Source organism: Pipistrellus hanaki (assembly GCF_964339955.1).
Source record: "Pipistrellus hanaki genome assembly, chromosome: 16".
NCBI lineage: Eukaryota > Metazoa > Chordata > Mammalia > Chiroptera > Vespertilionidae > Pipistrellus > Pipistrellus hanaki.
This window is the reverse complement of record NC_140518.1, coordinates 31,351,793-31,370,067: the sequence shown is the minus strand read 5'-3', so window position 1 is coordinate 31,370,067 and position 18,275 is coordinate 31,351,793. Positions and strand designations below refer to the sequence as shown.

At 35.3% G+C, this 18,275-nt stretch overlaps 1 protein-coding gene across 1 annotated transcript in view; it reads right to left on the bottom strand.

Moving 5' to 3' along the window:
• Positions 1-5,670, bottom strand: part of EFCAB5 (EF-hand calcium binding domain 5) — a gene marked incomplete at its 3' end in the record, with an annotated part of 62,714 nt that extends 57,044 nt beyond the window's left edge. Inside the window, exon 1 of the mRNA XM_084862347.1 lies at positions 5,273-5,670. Coding sequence (XP_084718473.1) covers positions 5,273-5,655 — 383 coding nt within the window. The 5' untranslated portion in view covers positions 5,656-5,670. The remainder of the gene's footprint in view (positions 1-5,272) is intronic.
• Between the last annotated feature and the right edge of the window lie 12,605 nt (positions 5,671-18,275).

Below are 18,275 nucleotides of genomic sequence, written 5' to 3'. Positions count from 1 at the left end.
CTGCCACTTTAAATATTATTCCAAATCAGTAAAGAGTATCTTTTCTATCTATTTTCCTTTGACACCAAATAAAGATGAATCCCTTTTTGTTCTGGGAAACAGGCAGATGAAAGCTTCAGCTCAGGCTGAGGCAAATGAACATTTTAACATAATCACCAGAAGATAAAGTCTTGAAAAACCAAGTAAAAATTTTGTCTTTATTCTTGAAAATAAGTAAGAAAACTCTCATTTCCAAAATGGACTTCTCCAAAGCTCTCTAATGGGTTGAGAACAACACAACAGTGATATAGTTCAGAGAATTTAAAAGCAGAACAGTTTTTGCAAAGATGCTGGGTATCCAAGCTTCAAGTCAGTAGACATTGTGCTGTTTTAAGGCATCCCTAGGATTTCTGAATAGTCTGCAAATGCCTGACACTGTCACTTTTTGACCTATAGATCTGGGATTTTTACCAGAGAGGGATGAAGCCCTGATCCTGACAATCCAGGCAAAAAACAAACAAACAAACAAAAAAAAAACCTTTGATTATTTTAACTCTTTCATGAAGAGCCCAGTAGAAACTAGGGCTCTTATCAAACCTCAAATGACCCTGAATATCAAACTCCTTGTTCAAGAAACATCAATGAAATGAACTAATCTTCTTGTGTCATGCTATTGATTGGCAATCAAGCCTAGACCAAAGTTCTACTCTGCCTATTACTACCCTTACTATAAATGTTAAAAAATGCCTAGTTTTATGTACTGACTGAGATTTACACAGCCCTAACAGGACAAAGGAGTTGTTAATATATTGATTTACAGCTTTGACACCAATTCCTAAATTTAAAGTTTTGTGGTGTTTTTGTTTTTTGTTTTTTAATGGAAACAAAGCTAAATACAAATCAAATCTATTGTTCTGCAAGAACAGATGGTGAACACAAATGTTCTTTAAACTGTTTATTAAATTTAATGATACTGCTTCCTGCTGTTGTTGGAACTTTCCACTAGTACTAAAAGTTCCTTAATTTGGTTTCGCTAAATAACTGGTCTTAAAAATGTAGTGTTCATATATAATTTCCAGTAGAACTTGTTTTAAATGCATTCCTAGGATTTCTGATTCAGAAGATTTAAGGAAGAAGATAGAAATCTTTACTTTTAACCAAGCACCCAGATAATCCTGATGTCTTGGATAGGCAACCATGCTCTAAGAAAGACTGTTTCAACTGAAATAAAAATTTCATGTCTATACATAAAGTAAAAGAAGAGTTCTGTAAATATCTCTTACTTTATTCCAGAGGAATAGATGTACCTAATTCCAAAAAAAAACTATCATTTTGAAGTTTCTAATTTGTTGCTTACCACAGGAAGGACACCAAAACAAGTCACAAAGAATTTTAGGTTTCTTTATAAATTTAAGTATAAGTTTCCATGCCAGAATACATTCAAAGGTAAATGGGGAGATTCAGGAAGAGATTACAAGTATCTTAATTGTTTTTTTAGGTTTTTTTAAACTTAAAAGATATTAACTAGACCAAGGGTCAGCAAACTACAATTTGGGGAACAAATCTGGCCTGCTGTCTTGTTTTGTACAAGTCAAAAGCCAAGTTTGTTATATTTTAAAGTATTTTTTAAAATAACAAAAATAATATATTGTGGCATATAGAAATTCAAGACATTAAAATTTTAGTATCCATAAATAGACTTTTTTTTTTTTTTTGTTAATCCTCACCCAAGGATATTTTTTTCATTGATTTTTTTGAGAGAGTGAATGGGAGATAAAGGAGAAAGAGAGAGACAGACAGACAGACAGAGAGGTGAGATCTGCACCTAAGGCACATGTCCTTGACTAGGAATCAAACCCATAACCTGAATTGGGCAGCTGATGCTTTACCACTGAGCAATACCAGCCTGGGCCATAAATAAAGTTTTATTACAACATAGCCATGCTTATTCATTTACATATTGTATGGCTATTTTTTTTAGAATAAAAGCAGAATTGAGTAGTTGACTCAATTTTCCATCAAAAAGCTTTTAATTTTTATGTAATTAAATTTATCAATATTTTCATGATTCAAAAGCTTTTTCTCTGGTTATAAAGGAATTAAATCCCTAGTTTCTTCTGGTCTTTTAATGGTTTTTTTATGTACACATACTTAATAGGATATATTCTCTGGTCCAAAGGGCTGAAAAATAAATATAAAAACTAATTTTAGTTCTATTATTAGTAGGCTTGTTGGTATTATTATTTTGAAGTTATCATATCTAATAAAAGAGAAACATGCAAATTGACCACACCTTCACTATGCCCACAAGCCACATGCACCAGCCAATCAGGAGCAAGTATGCAAATTAACCCAACCAATGTGGTGGTTAATTTGCATACCTAGGTGCAGAGCGGAGACTGAAGACAGCGTAGAAGGAAGCCAAGCTCTGCAGAAGGGAGCGAAGCTGCAGAGAAGCAAGCAAGCGGGGCAGCAGAGAAGAGAGGAAAGCAGGCAGGGCGGTGGAAACTGCCACAGGAAGCCCTATTCTTGTAGGAATCTTCCTGCAACAGGCCTCTAGTTTTATGTAAATTATAAGATAAAGCAAACAAGTAGTTCTGTCAATCTTGTTAGAAACCGAGATTTTCAGTGTGAGAAAAAAAAAAAAAAAAGAGATACAAATATAAAATCAAGCCATTAGGTAAAAACCCTGAAACATATTTGACATGAAATTATTAATATTTTAAAATTATATTTTAATCATGAAAGAGCCTAGAAACAATGGCAATACAATACTTATGAGCATTTCTAGCTCTTCAGCGAATGATCTTCACCAAAATGAACTAAGAATCCTTAAAAATGCATGAAGCTTTCAAAAACTAAGTATGTCAGAAGAACTCAGGCACCAAAGTTGGGTCAAGTTGAGCATCAAAAAGAAAAAATGAAAGAAAAAAAGAAAGAGAGAGAGAGAGAGAGAGAGAGAGAGAGAGAGAGAGAGAGAGAGAGATGGAGGAAGGGAGGGAGGGAGGGAGGGAGGGAGGAAGGAAGGAAGGAAGGAAGGAAGGAAGGAAGGAAGGAAGGAAGGAAGGAAGGAAGGAAGGAAGGAAGAAAGAAAGAAAAGAAAAGAAAAGAAAGAAAGAAACTATATTCTGAAAATCGGTAATTAAAAGGAAAGAATTAAACATTTATTCTAACTTAACAGTAGAAAGTATGTTTCAATGTAACCAAATATATAGCCACCAAGTAGGATTTGTTTTAGGAATTACAAGATAGCTCAAAATTAGTAAATCTAATAAAGTTCATTATTAATGAATCCAGGCTGAAAATCAAATAATCATCTACATAGGTGTTGAAAAGGCATTTGACAAAATTAACAGTCATTCTTGATTTTTCAAAATCACTCTATAAGATAGAAATTAGGTGAATTTTTTCTAATGTGATTAAATATACCTTTTTTAGATCAAATGGAGTCAAGTTATGGTAGAATAAAAGCAGAATTGAGTATCAACTCAATTTTTGAATAAGCATGGCTATGTATATATATATATTTGGTGAAACGGTTATTAACATAAGAGTCATTTCTACTTAAAGTCATAAGCAAAACAAGTATGCCCATATCACCACTCTCATATTGGAGGTAATAGCCAATGCAATTAGGCAAGAGAAATATGCTAAAAATACAAAAACTAAAAAGGAAGAAGGAAACTCCTATTGCTTGCAGACAGTATGGTTGCCTCCCTAGAATATCTAAGGAATCAATTAAAAATTACTATAAACAATAAGAGAACTTAATGAGGTAGTAAAGTACAAAAATATACAGAAATTAATAGTTTTTGTGTATTTAAAGTATATCTAGATAGGAAGTATAACAGAAAAAGACTCATAATGGCAACAAAATAATGATAAAATAACTAGTATTAAAACTAATAAAAGATGCAAACCTATATAAAAAATGTAAGACAACACTGATGGATACAAAATATAATGAGCAAATGGAAAGATATGTTCTCAAATAGAAACACTTTCATTATCAGAGGTGTAAATTTTTTCCAAGCTAATGAATAAATTTAATCAGATTTCAATAAAAATTCCTATAAAGTTTTTTTTTGTGTTTTTTTTTGTGTTCTCCCTCCCCCACCTTTTAAGTAGATGAATCAATTCTAAAGTTCATATAAAAAGTAAACACACACAAGAACAGACAGGAGTGATCAGAAAAAAATAACAAATAATGGGGACCAGCACAGTCAGACTAATTGGAATATACTCAAAAGTCTCAATAAAGCAGAGTGCTGGTGCATAAAAAGTGAGATAGACCAATAATAGGACAGAGAAGTCCAAAAATACACTACAAAATATATAGAAATTTGGCAGTAAAGGTTCATTACAAACAGTGGGACAAGGATAGACTATTCAACAATTATTATTGGGATCACTACATAACCATTTGGAAAATGATAAAGTTGGATCCATATCTTACATCTTACCCTAAGATAAGTTCCAAATGGGTCAATATTTAAAATTAAAATATAATTTCACAAGAAAAGATAGGATTATTATTTTAATATCTAAAATACAACAATGACTCAAAATATGGAAGCCATAAAATAAAAGTGAGTAAATTCAACCATGTAGAAATAAAAAACTAATCTTTATGATGAAAGATAAATGGCAGGTGAAAAACAGAGGAAAATGTAACTTGTTCACATGCTTTCATATAAAAAAAAGAAAATCAAGAATCATATTTACATTTGCTTATGTATGTATAAAGAAATTTTGGAAGGATCCATTGAAAACTAAAAGAAAGTTATTTAAGGCAGAGGTAGAATACTGGGTACATGGAGGATAAGAATGGGAAACTTTTCATTGTATATCTATATATTTTGGCTATTATATCAGGTGAATATGTTGTTTATCTGAAAAGTTAAAATTTGAACAAGTTCCTACTCTCAACTTGTGGTTTACTTTCCACAGCAAAGAGGACATTTGAGATCCTAGTGAGATAACTAAATCTGTGAATACAAGAAACTGAATAAATACACGTAAGTCTTCATTAGTGCCTCATAAATAGTGAGGCATATAGCAGTAGCTCAATAAACACTTTAAAAAATAGAAGTGAGCTATAGAAGAAATGGGCTCAAGAAACCAATTACAGCGAGAGATCTGGGGAAATAAAGGTGAGAAAAGGCTCAGGCATACTCCGTAGAGAGAACTGTCTTATTTGAAGTCCTTTTAAGTTTATATGAGTATATTATTGTTCTATGTACTTTTCCATATAAGGAGCTATATCATCAACTGAAAATATAACAAATTGTACCTGTTGCAGACAGTGTTGGTAATATGTATCTTCAGATTTTCTGTGACATTTTTCATCTCCCTCTGATAACCAGTCATTCCTGCATCTTTGATATAAAGAGGATTATTTCTCATTAAATATTCCCCCAAATAAATAATTGGATCAAACTTAGTTGGAATATCAGCTTCTGACAAAAGCTTCTTTTTTTCCACTTGCATTAACATATTTTCCATTCCAACAACTAAGGTGGGTAGAAGTTTGTCAAGCAAATATGCACGAGTATTCAGAGTCATGTGGTCCATATTAAACCACTCTTTGGCCAAAGTATCCTTAGGGATTTTTTTCTCAGCCTTTTTGTCTAGTTCTTTTTTCAGTTTATCCTTATCTATTATTCTCTGCTGCATAGCTTGAGCTCTTGCCTCCACTCTTTCAAAAAGATTTTTCTTCCATGGTTGCTCTAGCTTTGAATCCACTATAGTTTGATCTAAATGGAAAACCACACTTGCAGGTTCTCTGACTACAACATTCTTTGAGATTTTGATGTTTGGTTTCTTTTCTGAACCAGCTGAGATCTTTGGCTTCTCCTCCAGGTTTGATTCTGAGGGTGGGGGGAGAAATGAAATATAAGGAATATTAGAAGTAGATTTTAATATATGCTAGTTTAGAATATTACTAGGAGAAAACATCTCTTTAAATAGTGTATTCAAACACAGTTGAAAGTAACAGAAAGTCAGACAACAGGGACTAAACCCATAAGGACATTTATTGTTGACTTAATCAGAAATCAATCAGTAGCTCAGTGTTTTTCATTAAGTACCTCGCCTGTTTCATTATTCTTTATTCATCTTTTTGTGCTTATATCTCAGGATCATAAAATAGCTATTGCAGCTCCAGACAGCTCTTCTTTACAGGAGAAAAGGATTGAGAACAAAGAGGATTTCTCCTCTTGAGATTCTGTTTTATTATCCAAGAAGAAAAAATCCAAGATCCCTGCTCAAACACTTTCCTTTACATTTCATTGGCCCTCATCAGGTGACATGTCTGCCCCTAGACCAATAGCTGGTAAAGGGGAAAGGGACTACTATGACTAGTGTTGACTGATCATAATTTATTCCTTCATGTCAGAGTTTACGTCAAGTTATCTGATATTAGATATTTCCATCTTCTGTAATATTGAGGTTTAGTTGCCAGGCAAAAAGGTAGGGAAATGTCTGCTGAGTGGACAGTGAAAAGAGTCTACCACACACATATATTTAAATATATTTCTTCCCACTTTCATACTTCCAGCCTCTTTCATGTTTTCATTTTTAAAATGTAGTATGGAGATATTAGACCAAGATAGTGAACTGAGAACAAGCACCTACTACTCACTCACTACTAAAATCTCTACAAATGATAGAAAAGGTTTTGTGTGTGTATCCTATATAATAAAAGATTAATATGCAAATTTACTGAATAGCAGAATAACCAGAATGCCTGCAGCCCTTCTCCCAGCAGGCCCCACCCCTGAGCACCCTCCCCCCTCCTATTTGGGGGCCAAGCCGCTGTGGCCCCTTGTCCTAGCTGGCCCCACCCACAGCCACTCACCCCAGCTTGCCTGCCCCCGATGGTGGGATGGGATGGCTGGACCCCACCAATGCACGAATTCATGCACCAGGCCTCTAGTTTTAATATAAACATAAGAATGCTGGCATTCATGAAGGAGTCCTTCAGTAGGCAGAAATTTTGAGGGTCTCTGAAAAATGTAAGGTGAGTGGGAGCAGAATGATTAAAAGAAAATATAGGACTAAAAATAAAGGAAAAAAAACATATACTGTGAAATTTGTGAGCAGCTTTGAGACACCCCAAGTTTAAAGAATGTAGGTATGAATTCATCCTTGCATTGGGATATAGTGGTTCAGAATAGAGAGGCAGGGAAATGCCTCCACAAACAGAGAAAATAAATTGCTGACAGACTTCACTGGCTGCACATCTTACCTCTCAGCCACATTCACTGGCAGTAGGCGACAGAAAACAAAAACTCCATCCAGAAAAGAGCAAACAGGGATTCCCAAATGCAAATGGAAGCACACACGTAAGAATCATGACTAAAGAAAACTATCTCCATGACTAAATTCAACCAATGCAAAAATTAATAATACCCAAGGAAATAGCATTAATAGGATAAATGTAAGGAGTTTCTAAAAGAATTATAATCAACTCGAGGCCCAGTACATGGATTTGTGCATTGGTGAGGTTCCTCGGCCTGGCCTGTGGGGATTGGGCTGAAACCAGCTCTACAACATCCCCCAAAGGAAGCTGGATTGTGAGAGGGCACCGGCCAGGCCGAGGTACCCCACCAGTACACAAAACTGTGAACTGGCCCTCTAGTATGCATATAAGATCTTTGGTTAATATCTTCATGCCCCCCCTTCCCTCTGAGATTCATCAGTCTTTTCCATGTTTCCATGCCTGTGTGTTGAGTGTTTGCCTCCTGGTGGTCAGAGTGCATCATAGCTACCAGCAAATGGTCAAATGGTCGAACAGTTGGCCGGTCATTTAGGCTTTTATATATATATAGATGTCCTCACAGCAGAGAAGTTAAAGAAAATAAAAAGAATGTTATAGACCTGGTCAAGTGGTTCAGATGGTTGGACTTTCGTTTCATACACTATAAAGAATGTGGGTTCAATTCCTGATCAGAGCACATACCCAAGTTGTGGATTCGATCCCCAGTCGTGGCACATACAGGAGGCAACGAATCAATGTTTATCTCTTACATTGATGTTTCTCTCTCTTTTCTCTCCCTTCCTCTTTCTCTAAAATCAATAAAAACATATATCCTCAGGTGATGATTTTTTAAAATGTTATAAGTGCTATGGAAAATAAAAGAAGAACACTTGGGTACCTGGTGCTCAGATCTTGGTTGCTAATATCATTCTCAAATTTTTATAAATCAGGACTCATTGGAGAAGTGGATAATTTAAGGATTGGGACAGGATATATATATATGATGAACCTGGAGCATCTTGTAGTGCCAGAAAATAAGGAAGGTTCAAACAACTCTGCAATGGTTGTGATATGTCAAAGGGACACAGCAGCCATAGAAAGAGCTCCTAATGGCCAAAGATGAAATAATTTGAGCAAAGAAATGAAGTAATATTGGATTATAATCAAGTATAAAAGAAATATTTATAAATCCATACTTTTATAAACAAATACTTGAATAAATAAGTAAATGGGGAAATAGACAATGTCCTTCCTGTGCAAAAGTATTAAAAAAGGTATGCCCTCATACCTTAGAGTATAATGCTCTAATAGGTAGAGTATAATGCTCTTATCTTTAAGTGTGGGTTGTGTATAAGTGACTTCTTCCCGAAAGTAGGGTATGGAAATGAGTAACTTTACAGTGGACAAACCTGACAAAGCTATCTCAGTCAGATGAGAAAAATTAACATCAACAATACAAAGTCATACTAATAGCATATATGGTATACTTGATAGGATGTGATAAGGATAGCATTTTACCTCTGTAGTCTTCCTCCCCCAAAACTTTTTTTTTTAAAGTCTTCAGATCAGTCACAATTAGGGACATTCTATAAAAATACTTGATAGTACTCCTTAACACGTTCCATTTCTCTGCAGCAGGTGGCATGGTTGACCACTTCTTCTCCACTGAGATATATTAGATATAATAGATATATTAATCCTCACCCAGGATACGTTTATTGATTTGAGAGAGAGAGAGAGAGAGAGAGAGAGAGAGAGAAATGAGAGAAATATTGATTGGCTGCCTCCCACACCAACCCCAACTGGGGATCAAACCTGCAACCCAGGTATGCTCTGACTGGAATTGAACCCACAACCTATTTGATGTACCAGATGATGCTCCAATCGATAGATATTTTTGCCTTCCCAAATTTCTTTCTTAATCAATTTGGTTAGATAATACTGACCTCACCCATTTATTTTTTATTTTATTTATTTATTTAAATATATTTTTATTTATTTCAGAGAGGAAGGGAGAGGGAGAGAGAGATAGAAACATCAATGATGAGAGAGAATCATCAATCGGCTGTCTCCTTCACACCTTTTCCTGGGGATTGAGCCCACAACCTGGACATGTGCCCTAACCAGAATTGAACCCGGACCCTTCAGTCCACAGGCCGATGCACCATCCACTGAGCCAAACCAGCTAGGGCACCTCACCCATTTAGATCCAGGGATGGATAGTGATCCAAACCTGACCACTGTCAAGATCACCAAAAATAAGGAAATCTGAGAGACTGTCAGAAAAGTCTAAGTAGTCTCTAAAGAAATCCTTCTAAACAATGTCTTATATCCAGTAGTAGATAGTATTTATGAACCTCCCTCCCAAGCTTATATTTCCTTTTCGGCCAATTCTCTTATTTTAATATGGGGAAGTGTGGAAGATAGTATAATGCTCTCCTTTTACATCTCGGTTGGATTTAGAAACAAACCACTTTTTTTGTGTGTGGATGGGGAAATTCTGTTTTATAACACTGCTCATTAATATACATTGTTTATATTTTTATTTTAAATAAGTGTTTAAGAGCAGTTCTTGAAAGTGTGCAGGTACTAATGCATTCTCTCTGCTGCTTAACCTTTCCAGCATAATGCAAGACATATATTCCTTCTCCTGCTTTAAAAATAGTGCTATAGATGTATAGCAAATTAATATCTACTCAACTGCCACAACCCATTATAAACTCCCACATGAACTAGGGCATTCTCAATCTTCATTATAGTGCAGTAGTCGGCAAGCTAATTAGTAAGCAGAGCCAAATATCAATAGTACAACAATTGAAATTTTTTTTGAGAACCAAATTTTTTAAATTTAAACTTCTTCTAACGCCACTTCTTCAAAATAGACTCACCCAGGCCGTGGTATTTTGTGGAAAAGCCACACTCAAGGGGCCAAAGAGCCGCATGTGCTGACCATGGTTATAGCCTATTAGTGATCCTCCAGTATTCTTAGATACTATAAGTTGCTAAGCAATAATCCTAGTGCTTACATTGTCCCCCCCTGATACGTAGAAGAGAAATAGATGTGTGTTTGGTTTCAACTCTAGTCAAACACTTCTCTTGTTGGGCCATAAAACCAAGAAAAGAAAAGGAGGTACAGCAATAGCAGGGTCAATAAATCGGGATTCTGATTAAGCCTATATACAACTGTCTTTTGATTGAGTGACCTCTGAATTCAAGGATCATAAATTATACAGCTCTGCCCCAAGGACAAATTAACTCAAAGATTCATTTGAATATGATTTCAAACAGATACTTTTAAAAAAGAACAGCAGGTCTGTGTTTGGACATTCCTAAACCTTTTACAGATGTTTTTATTCATGTATACATTCATTCAGTAAATAATTATTGATGTCTCACTTTGTGCCTAGCACGATGCTAAGCACTGAAATTCTATTTCAGGATTCTCTTCCTAAACTCTTCATAGAATTAAAAGCCTTTCACACACACCAACATACACACCTTCACCCTTATATTAATCCACCTTCTAACATACAAAGACCTATTCATTTACACACTATGGGCATAAATGCTTTCTACTAAATAAGTAGGGACACAAAAGAATTCCTTATTCATATTGTGCGAAAGGTCCAGCCTTACAAGTGACTTTAATCATTTCCTGCACTTAGTGCATAGCCCACTGCTGAGCATGGCCTCAGTACAACCCTATTTGAGGACATAAATAGGAATGAATTATAATCCACATTATAATAAGCCTTAGCAGACTCTTTCTTCACAAGAAGGCATGTGACATTAGTGGGACTGGATCCTGATTAAATTAGTGAAAATTGACCCAGCAGGGCTATTCCACTAGATGTATGATGTTCTCTTTCAACACAGTCCCTGTCTGAAACTCAGCTGGCTTGGTCTTATCAGGATTTCTTAACATTGCTACATAATGTAGAAAGACTACTATGAAAGCAGAGGGAAAGAAACATTACTAAGTACTGCTATAATACACTGAAATTCAGTAGCTATAGGAAAAGGTATTTTCCTACAAAACTTAGTTTAACCTGAGGCTGTGTAATGAGAACAGAGCTGAGCAAACTGATACATTAAAAAAAAAAAAAAAAAAAAAAAAAAAAAGATTTCTCAAAATGCAAGTTAAGCTCATAGTCTAAAAAGTAAAACAATTAAGACAAAGAAGTGAGAAATTCATATTGTATATTTAACCACAGTGTTTTCTATGTGAATATATATATTTGAGCACATTCTGAAAGCTGCGTGGCAAGATGACATCATTTTGACAAATATGTAATAAGGATAAAAACACTTCCTTTGACATGTTGAAATTGCAATAACAGTTCCTCCTCCCACATCTTACACACACACACACACACACACACACACACACACACACTCACTCACAAAGGGAGATTCAGAGTATTAGATTTAATTATGACTGATCACTGAACAAATTAAGTATATTTCATTGCATTTAATATTGCAACAAGGAACTGCAATGTTTTCAGTATATATCATGTTCTGGGATAGGCTTACACAAACAAAAAACACTTCCTTCTACTAGACATGGAAAAGCAATAACAGAAATTGAAAGTATAAGAACAGGAAAAACCACAATCTATTGATTAATATGTTCTCTAGAGAGACAATAAATTACATTAAAGAATACATATGTGAAATTTTGCAGGTGCAAATTTGGCCATAACTGATCAATGTGAAGACCTTATTAAATTTATAACAAGTTACCTAGATCACAGTTTTGTTTGGCATGTTTAAATTTTTTTTTCTAAATATATTTTATTGATTTTTTATAGTGAGGAAGGGAGAGAGATAGAGAGCTAGAAACGTCGATGAGAGAGAAACATCGACCAGCTGCCTCTTGCACACCCCCTACCGGGGATGTGCCCTCAACCAACGTACATGCCCCTGACCGGAATCGAACCTGGGACCTTTCAGTCCGCAGACCGACGCTCTACCACTGAGCCAAACCGGTTTTGGCTGTTTGGCATGTTTAAAAGGAAAGAGTTCATTTATAAACCTGGCCCAAGTGATTAAGGTAAAGACAAAGTATATGTATGAAATAGTGGTGGTAGAGTATGGGAGTGAGAAGGAAGTGAAATCAAAAGACTGGTATCAGGGTGAGGGGAAGACAGATGGAGAGGGACTTGCAAAGAAACTTTTTTAAAAAGTTAGTAATGCTGTGAAAATTGTTCTAAGTTTACAATAACAACAGAACAAATGTTGAAAAATTTGGTTCTTAATGTATAAATATTAAAATGTGTATTAATAAGAAGAAATAGTCAACTGTTGCTTAAATTGGTTAAAAACACAGAGAAACACTTTGTAGAAAAGTAAGCATCTAAGAGTTATAACTAGCATATACATAGCAATTTATAGTTTGGAAAACACTTCAATAACTATTGTAATTCAGCCTTGCATAGCATATCATATACTAAAAACTCAGTACTTGTAAACTGAATTGAAGGGAATTTCAATTAATTGAAATGGTTGAATTGAAAGTATTGTAAAGAAATTCTGTTACACAGGATTTCACTAAGTATCTGAAATTAGAAGAACTAACATATTAATAGCATTTGGTGTAAAGACTTTAAGTTACTGGCATTATGTGTAGGTTGTGTTTTCTCAATTTTTAACTTATGATTAAACATAAAAATATATATTTAAAAAAAGACAAACTAGTGGAAGGAATGAATGTCTTTCCCACTTATTTGTTGCCTTCTGAATCATAATATATTTTCAATCTGCATAATTATGTGGGATTTCAGTTAAGGATGGGACTAGAAGTCAGACAGAATAAATGTGTGGTCAGGTTAAAAAGAAAAAACAATATGCAGGCCTAATCACCATGGCTCCCCATTTTATGTTTGTACTAGAGGCCTGGTGCACAAATTCGTGCAGTTGTGGGGTCCCTCAGCCTGGCCAGAGATCAGGTTGTCTCACTCAAGTCCCGAGTGGGGCCAATGGAGGCCAGCCAGCCAGGAACAGACTGCGAGAGGTTGGCCGCCCAGGAAGGACTGCAGGAGGGCTCTAGGGTGTGTCCAGACCTCAGCAGCAAGCTAACTTACCTGTCGATCGTCTGCCCCCTGGTGGTCAGTACACATTATAGCGACTGGTGGACTGGTCCAATGGTCGGACAGTTAGCACATTACACTTTCATTATATAGGGTTAATAGATTTTCTGGTATGTCTCCAATCTTAGCTAATTTCCTCTTTTAGTTCAAGATGAATAGTCATAATATTCCCTTAAAAGTATTAATAGAAGTTAAAGGGAATATATTTTAAATTATTTTCCAAACTGCATTTAAAATACTCCTAAGGTTATATTTTTAAAAGGCAAAACCTTGAAAAAGGAATCCCTAATAAAAACTACATAATATTTTTAAAATCTATTGTTCAGAGCAGCAATTTTCAATCTTTTTCATCTTATAAAACACATAAACTAGTTACTAAAATTCTTCAGTGCACTAAAAGTATTTTTGCCGATTTGACAAAAAAAAAAATATAGGTACAATTTTGATTCATTCACACCAGATAGCCATTGTCATGTTGTCATTTTTAAATTTGACAATCTAAGGGAAAAGAGGTCAGTGCCCCAACTAAATCGTCAGGAATTACATGTTTTAAAAATTCTTGTGGCACACCAGTGTGCCTGCCACAGCATACCAATTGAAAATTGCTGCTGTAGGGGAATGGCTAGTTCTCTACCTTCGGATTTCATTTTATCTGTTGTTTCTTCTTCCCCATCTTTGCCAACATCTAATGCAGAACTTTGTACTGAACTGTATGAACTCTGAAAAGAGAAAAAAAAAAAAAAAAAGCTTTCAAAATGAGTTGCTCTTCTTCAAAATTGCATCAACTCTCCCAATTAAAGAATGTAGATGAATGCCTTATAGTTGCCAAACATCCCTACTTACTTTTTTCTAGGATTTAATGCTGTATATTAGAAGCAATGTAGTAATCAGTCTATTTACTGCATTCATAAGATAAAATGTATTGGCTCAATGTGTCAGCACATCTTCATATTGCTAACAAAGTAATATGCTAAGAATATTATGCTACAAGTACATTAATCTTTGAATTATTAAGTATTAATAATTAGTACTTTCTAGAAACATAATTCACAGCATAGTGAAATCAGACTTTTGAAAATATTTTAAAATATATTTTATTGATTTTTTATAGAGAGGAAGGGAGAGGGATAGAGAGTTAGAAACATTGATGACATAGAAACATCAATTAGCTGCCTCCTGCACAATCTCCACTGCAACCAAGCCTGCAACCAAGGTATATGCCCTTGACTGGAATCAAACCTGGGACCCTTCAGTCTATGGGCTGACACTCTATCCACTGAGCCAAACAGGCGAGGGTGAAAATACTTCTTTTACTATAGGAATCATCTTCCATGTTTGTGGGTGAAAGGGAACATTTCATCTTAATTGAGGAAATGAAAGGTTAGTTTTATGAATAAATAGGGGCAAAATAGCTTTTTGTACTTATGACAGTGTACTTTTAAAAGATGAAGAATAGAATATTTTAGAGATTCATGTTAGTCAACTTATGGTGAATCCATATAACTATTTTCAGTTGCTTCTCTTTACTGTAAAATGCTTTCTCATATAAGTTTTGTATTTATTTAAACACAAAGTTACTTAAATGATTAACATGGAAAGTTCAGAATGATCATGAAATTACCCTAAAAACTGGTGATTATTGTATTTAGGGTAATAGTTCTGATTTTAGAAAGCAATCTTCATTTGTGTATAATTCATAATAGCTCTTCTCAAATAATTTATCTATGGAAGCATCCTGCAACTGATTCAAAGGAGTCAGCTTAATTTACCATTTACCATTTTATTTATCTGTCTGAATATCCACATCTTTTCTTTTCCTTCTTTTATAAGAAAATTAATTTGTCCAAGTTACTCTCCATCATTAATATCTGACTTTTTAAAAAATATATTTTTTTTTATTGATTTTTTTTTTACAGAGAGGAAGGGAGAGGGATAGATAGTTAGAAACATGATAGAGAAACATCGTTTAGCCGCCTCCTGCATACTCCCTACTGGGGATGTGCCCACAACCAATGTACATTCCCTTGACCGGAATTGAACTCAGGACCCCTCAGTCTGCAGGCCGACGCTCTATCCACTGAGCCAAACCGGTTAGGGCTAATATCTGACTTTTTATGAAAATTCTACCTCAGTAGGCTCATTCGTATTAGTTGCTTCCTGTTTCTTTTCTTTGTTTTCTTCTCCATTTTCCTAAAATGGAAACAGTGTTAATAAGTGTTATACAGAAGGAACTGTAGATAAACTAATACTTTATACTCTAGTATAGCAAGCTTTTTATGTAAAAATTTTTTCACATAATGAGTAAACATCATATCAAATAAAATCACACCAAGGTAGTATTTTAACAATTCAAACAGTAACAGGCTCATTAATATTCTAGAGGCCCAGTGCACAAAATTCATGCACAGGTAGAGTCCCTAGCCCGGGCCAGCAATCAGGGCCGATCGGGCTTTCTGAATGCTGGCTGGGGCCTTCCCTCCCCAAGCTGCCGGCTGCAGGCCAGAGCCTTTCTTCCCCAGCTGCCAGCTGCCAGCCAGGGCGCCACCTCCTGGTGATCAGCACATGTCATAGCTAGCAGTCAAACTCCCAAGGGGGCAATTTGCATATTAGCCTTTTATTATATAGATAAGGTATGTCAACCAACTAGAAGCAGGCCACTGCTTTTTAGTTGATCCCCCCCCCGCTTTTTTTTTTTTTTTTTTTTTGCATTTTTGTCAAAATCTGATGCAGAATACTTCAACTAAAAAGAATTAATTAAATGATAGAGTATGATATTTCATCTAATTCTCCCAAGAAAACTGAGTCTCAAATCCTCTCATGGTTAAATGATTAGGCATCTATTTAGGCCAGGTACCTGAGCAGGTTTGGGTTCCTCTTGAATTGCTGACTCACTCATTTGGACCAGTGAAAAATATCATCAGTTGGTAGAGGAAACTATTCGCAGACCATTATTAATAACAAAAAGAGAGAAAGACAGTATTAATAGACAACAAAAGGTACTCTGAAAGATCAAAGTCTCCCCTGACCCCCACCACATCCCACCATTCTATTGAATGGTAATGAGTTCTCAACTGTTAAATTTTTCAAACTGTAATACTGTTATTTCTGTTATTACTGACCAAAGCTAGATTAATGCTAAGCTAGTGCTCAGGGAGACAGGAAAACTCACCCCAGAAATCATCACTATTATCATTAAGAAAAAACACCAGCAACAGTAATGCAATTGAATTTTTAAAAACATTGTCATCCTTTGAAATAGCAAACAAGATGAGGTGAAGTAAAACTTTGATGGCTACCTAATTCATGTGAGAAAGGCTGACAAGACATTAGAATAATAATCTCACTAAAAAGCATTTTTTTGGAAGGGGAATTCTGAAAGGAATGTGATTTATCTGTTTTATTTATTCATATTAAGGAATTAAATTGGATAATTACCAAGTCCCCACTTCCTTGCAAATGACTATAGATTCAACCACAGATTATCAAAATCACTTCTGTGCCAAAATTAATTTAAGACTTTGTGAATGTTTAGTCTAGTCTGTGCTATGTAAAAAGCAAATTTATATTCATGGCCTCTGTCTCTAGGGCAGTTACAATCTAGGGACTCTTTAATCTGAAATATTATGCTTATAATGTACTAGAGTATTCGCCTTTTTATCAACATAACACATGATCTAGTTGAATAAACCAAAAGTACTGCCTTTGGAGACAACAGATTCCAACACTTAAAAAATAGCTGCCTTGAAGCCTTTTTGAAGCAGTTCATATATAAACTAGATTTGTTTGATAGGTCCCAATTGTACATTCTCACAGACTGCTTTCTTTGCTTATAGTGTCCCATCTCCTGAAACTGCTAAGAAGCATCCTTCCATTTCTGCATTTGTAGGAAGTTATACAGAATTGCATTCTGTTTTGTTTGGCATTACATTTAAGCTACCTGCTTGATAGCCTGACAGAAGTGTCCAGTAAGAATCTGAATGCCACTGAAATATATTATGATGCATTTGTAGGAAGTTATACAGAATTGCATTCTGTTTTGTTTGGAAACACCCAGATAAATTCAACTCAGGAAATTTTATTTGGGTGCCTTCTATATGCAGGTAAACGCTGGGGTTAAAAACATGAATCAGGCCTGCCTTTAAGGGGTTCCCAGGTTGGTGAGGGAAAAACGAATAAACAGATGCAACTCACTTTGCAAAGTGCAAAAGTACAGGCACATACAAAATGTCCAGGAACACAGAGGAATAAGTGATATCTTTTTCTAGAGAGATCAGGGAATTTTTCACAGAAAAATAGATTTTCAAGCTGTATTCAGGGACTAGTAAGACCTTTTGTATAAAGGTGTGGGAAAGATTATTTGAGGCAGAAGGAACAATACACACACAAGACGATATGAAAGTTCAAAAAGTGTTTGAAGCATTCATGTAATAGATCATCTATATATATAAAAGCCTAAGCGACTGTTTGACCATTCAACCATTTGACTGGTAGCTATGATACACATTGACCACCAGGAGGCAGATGCTCAGTGCATAAGCATGGAACAGGTTGATGGATCTCAGAAGAAAAGGGGGAAGGGAGGAGGGCAGGAAGAGATTAACCAAAGATCTTATATGCATACTAGAGGCCTGGTGCTTGATAGTCTGACAGAAGTGTCCAGTAAGAATCTGAATGCCACTGAAATATATTATGATGCATTTGTAAGAAGTTATGCAGAATCAAGACCACTGGAAAATGATGGAAGCATTGTCCAGTCTAAATAGCATTACTTTGCATCTGAATTACTCAAAGTGTACAGCATTCTGCACATCTCACACTCCCACCCAAAGGATTCTAGAGTCATTCCACTTAGGTTGTTGGCTGTGAGCTAGCCTTTGTAAATTTAGTCTAGGACTCTGCACACATACACTCCCAATAGATTTGTAAATTGGTGAATTGCAGCA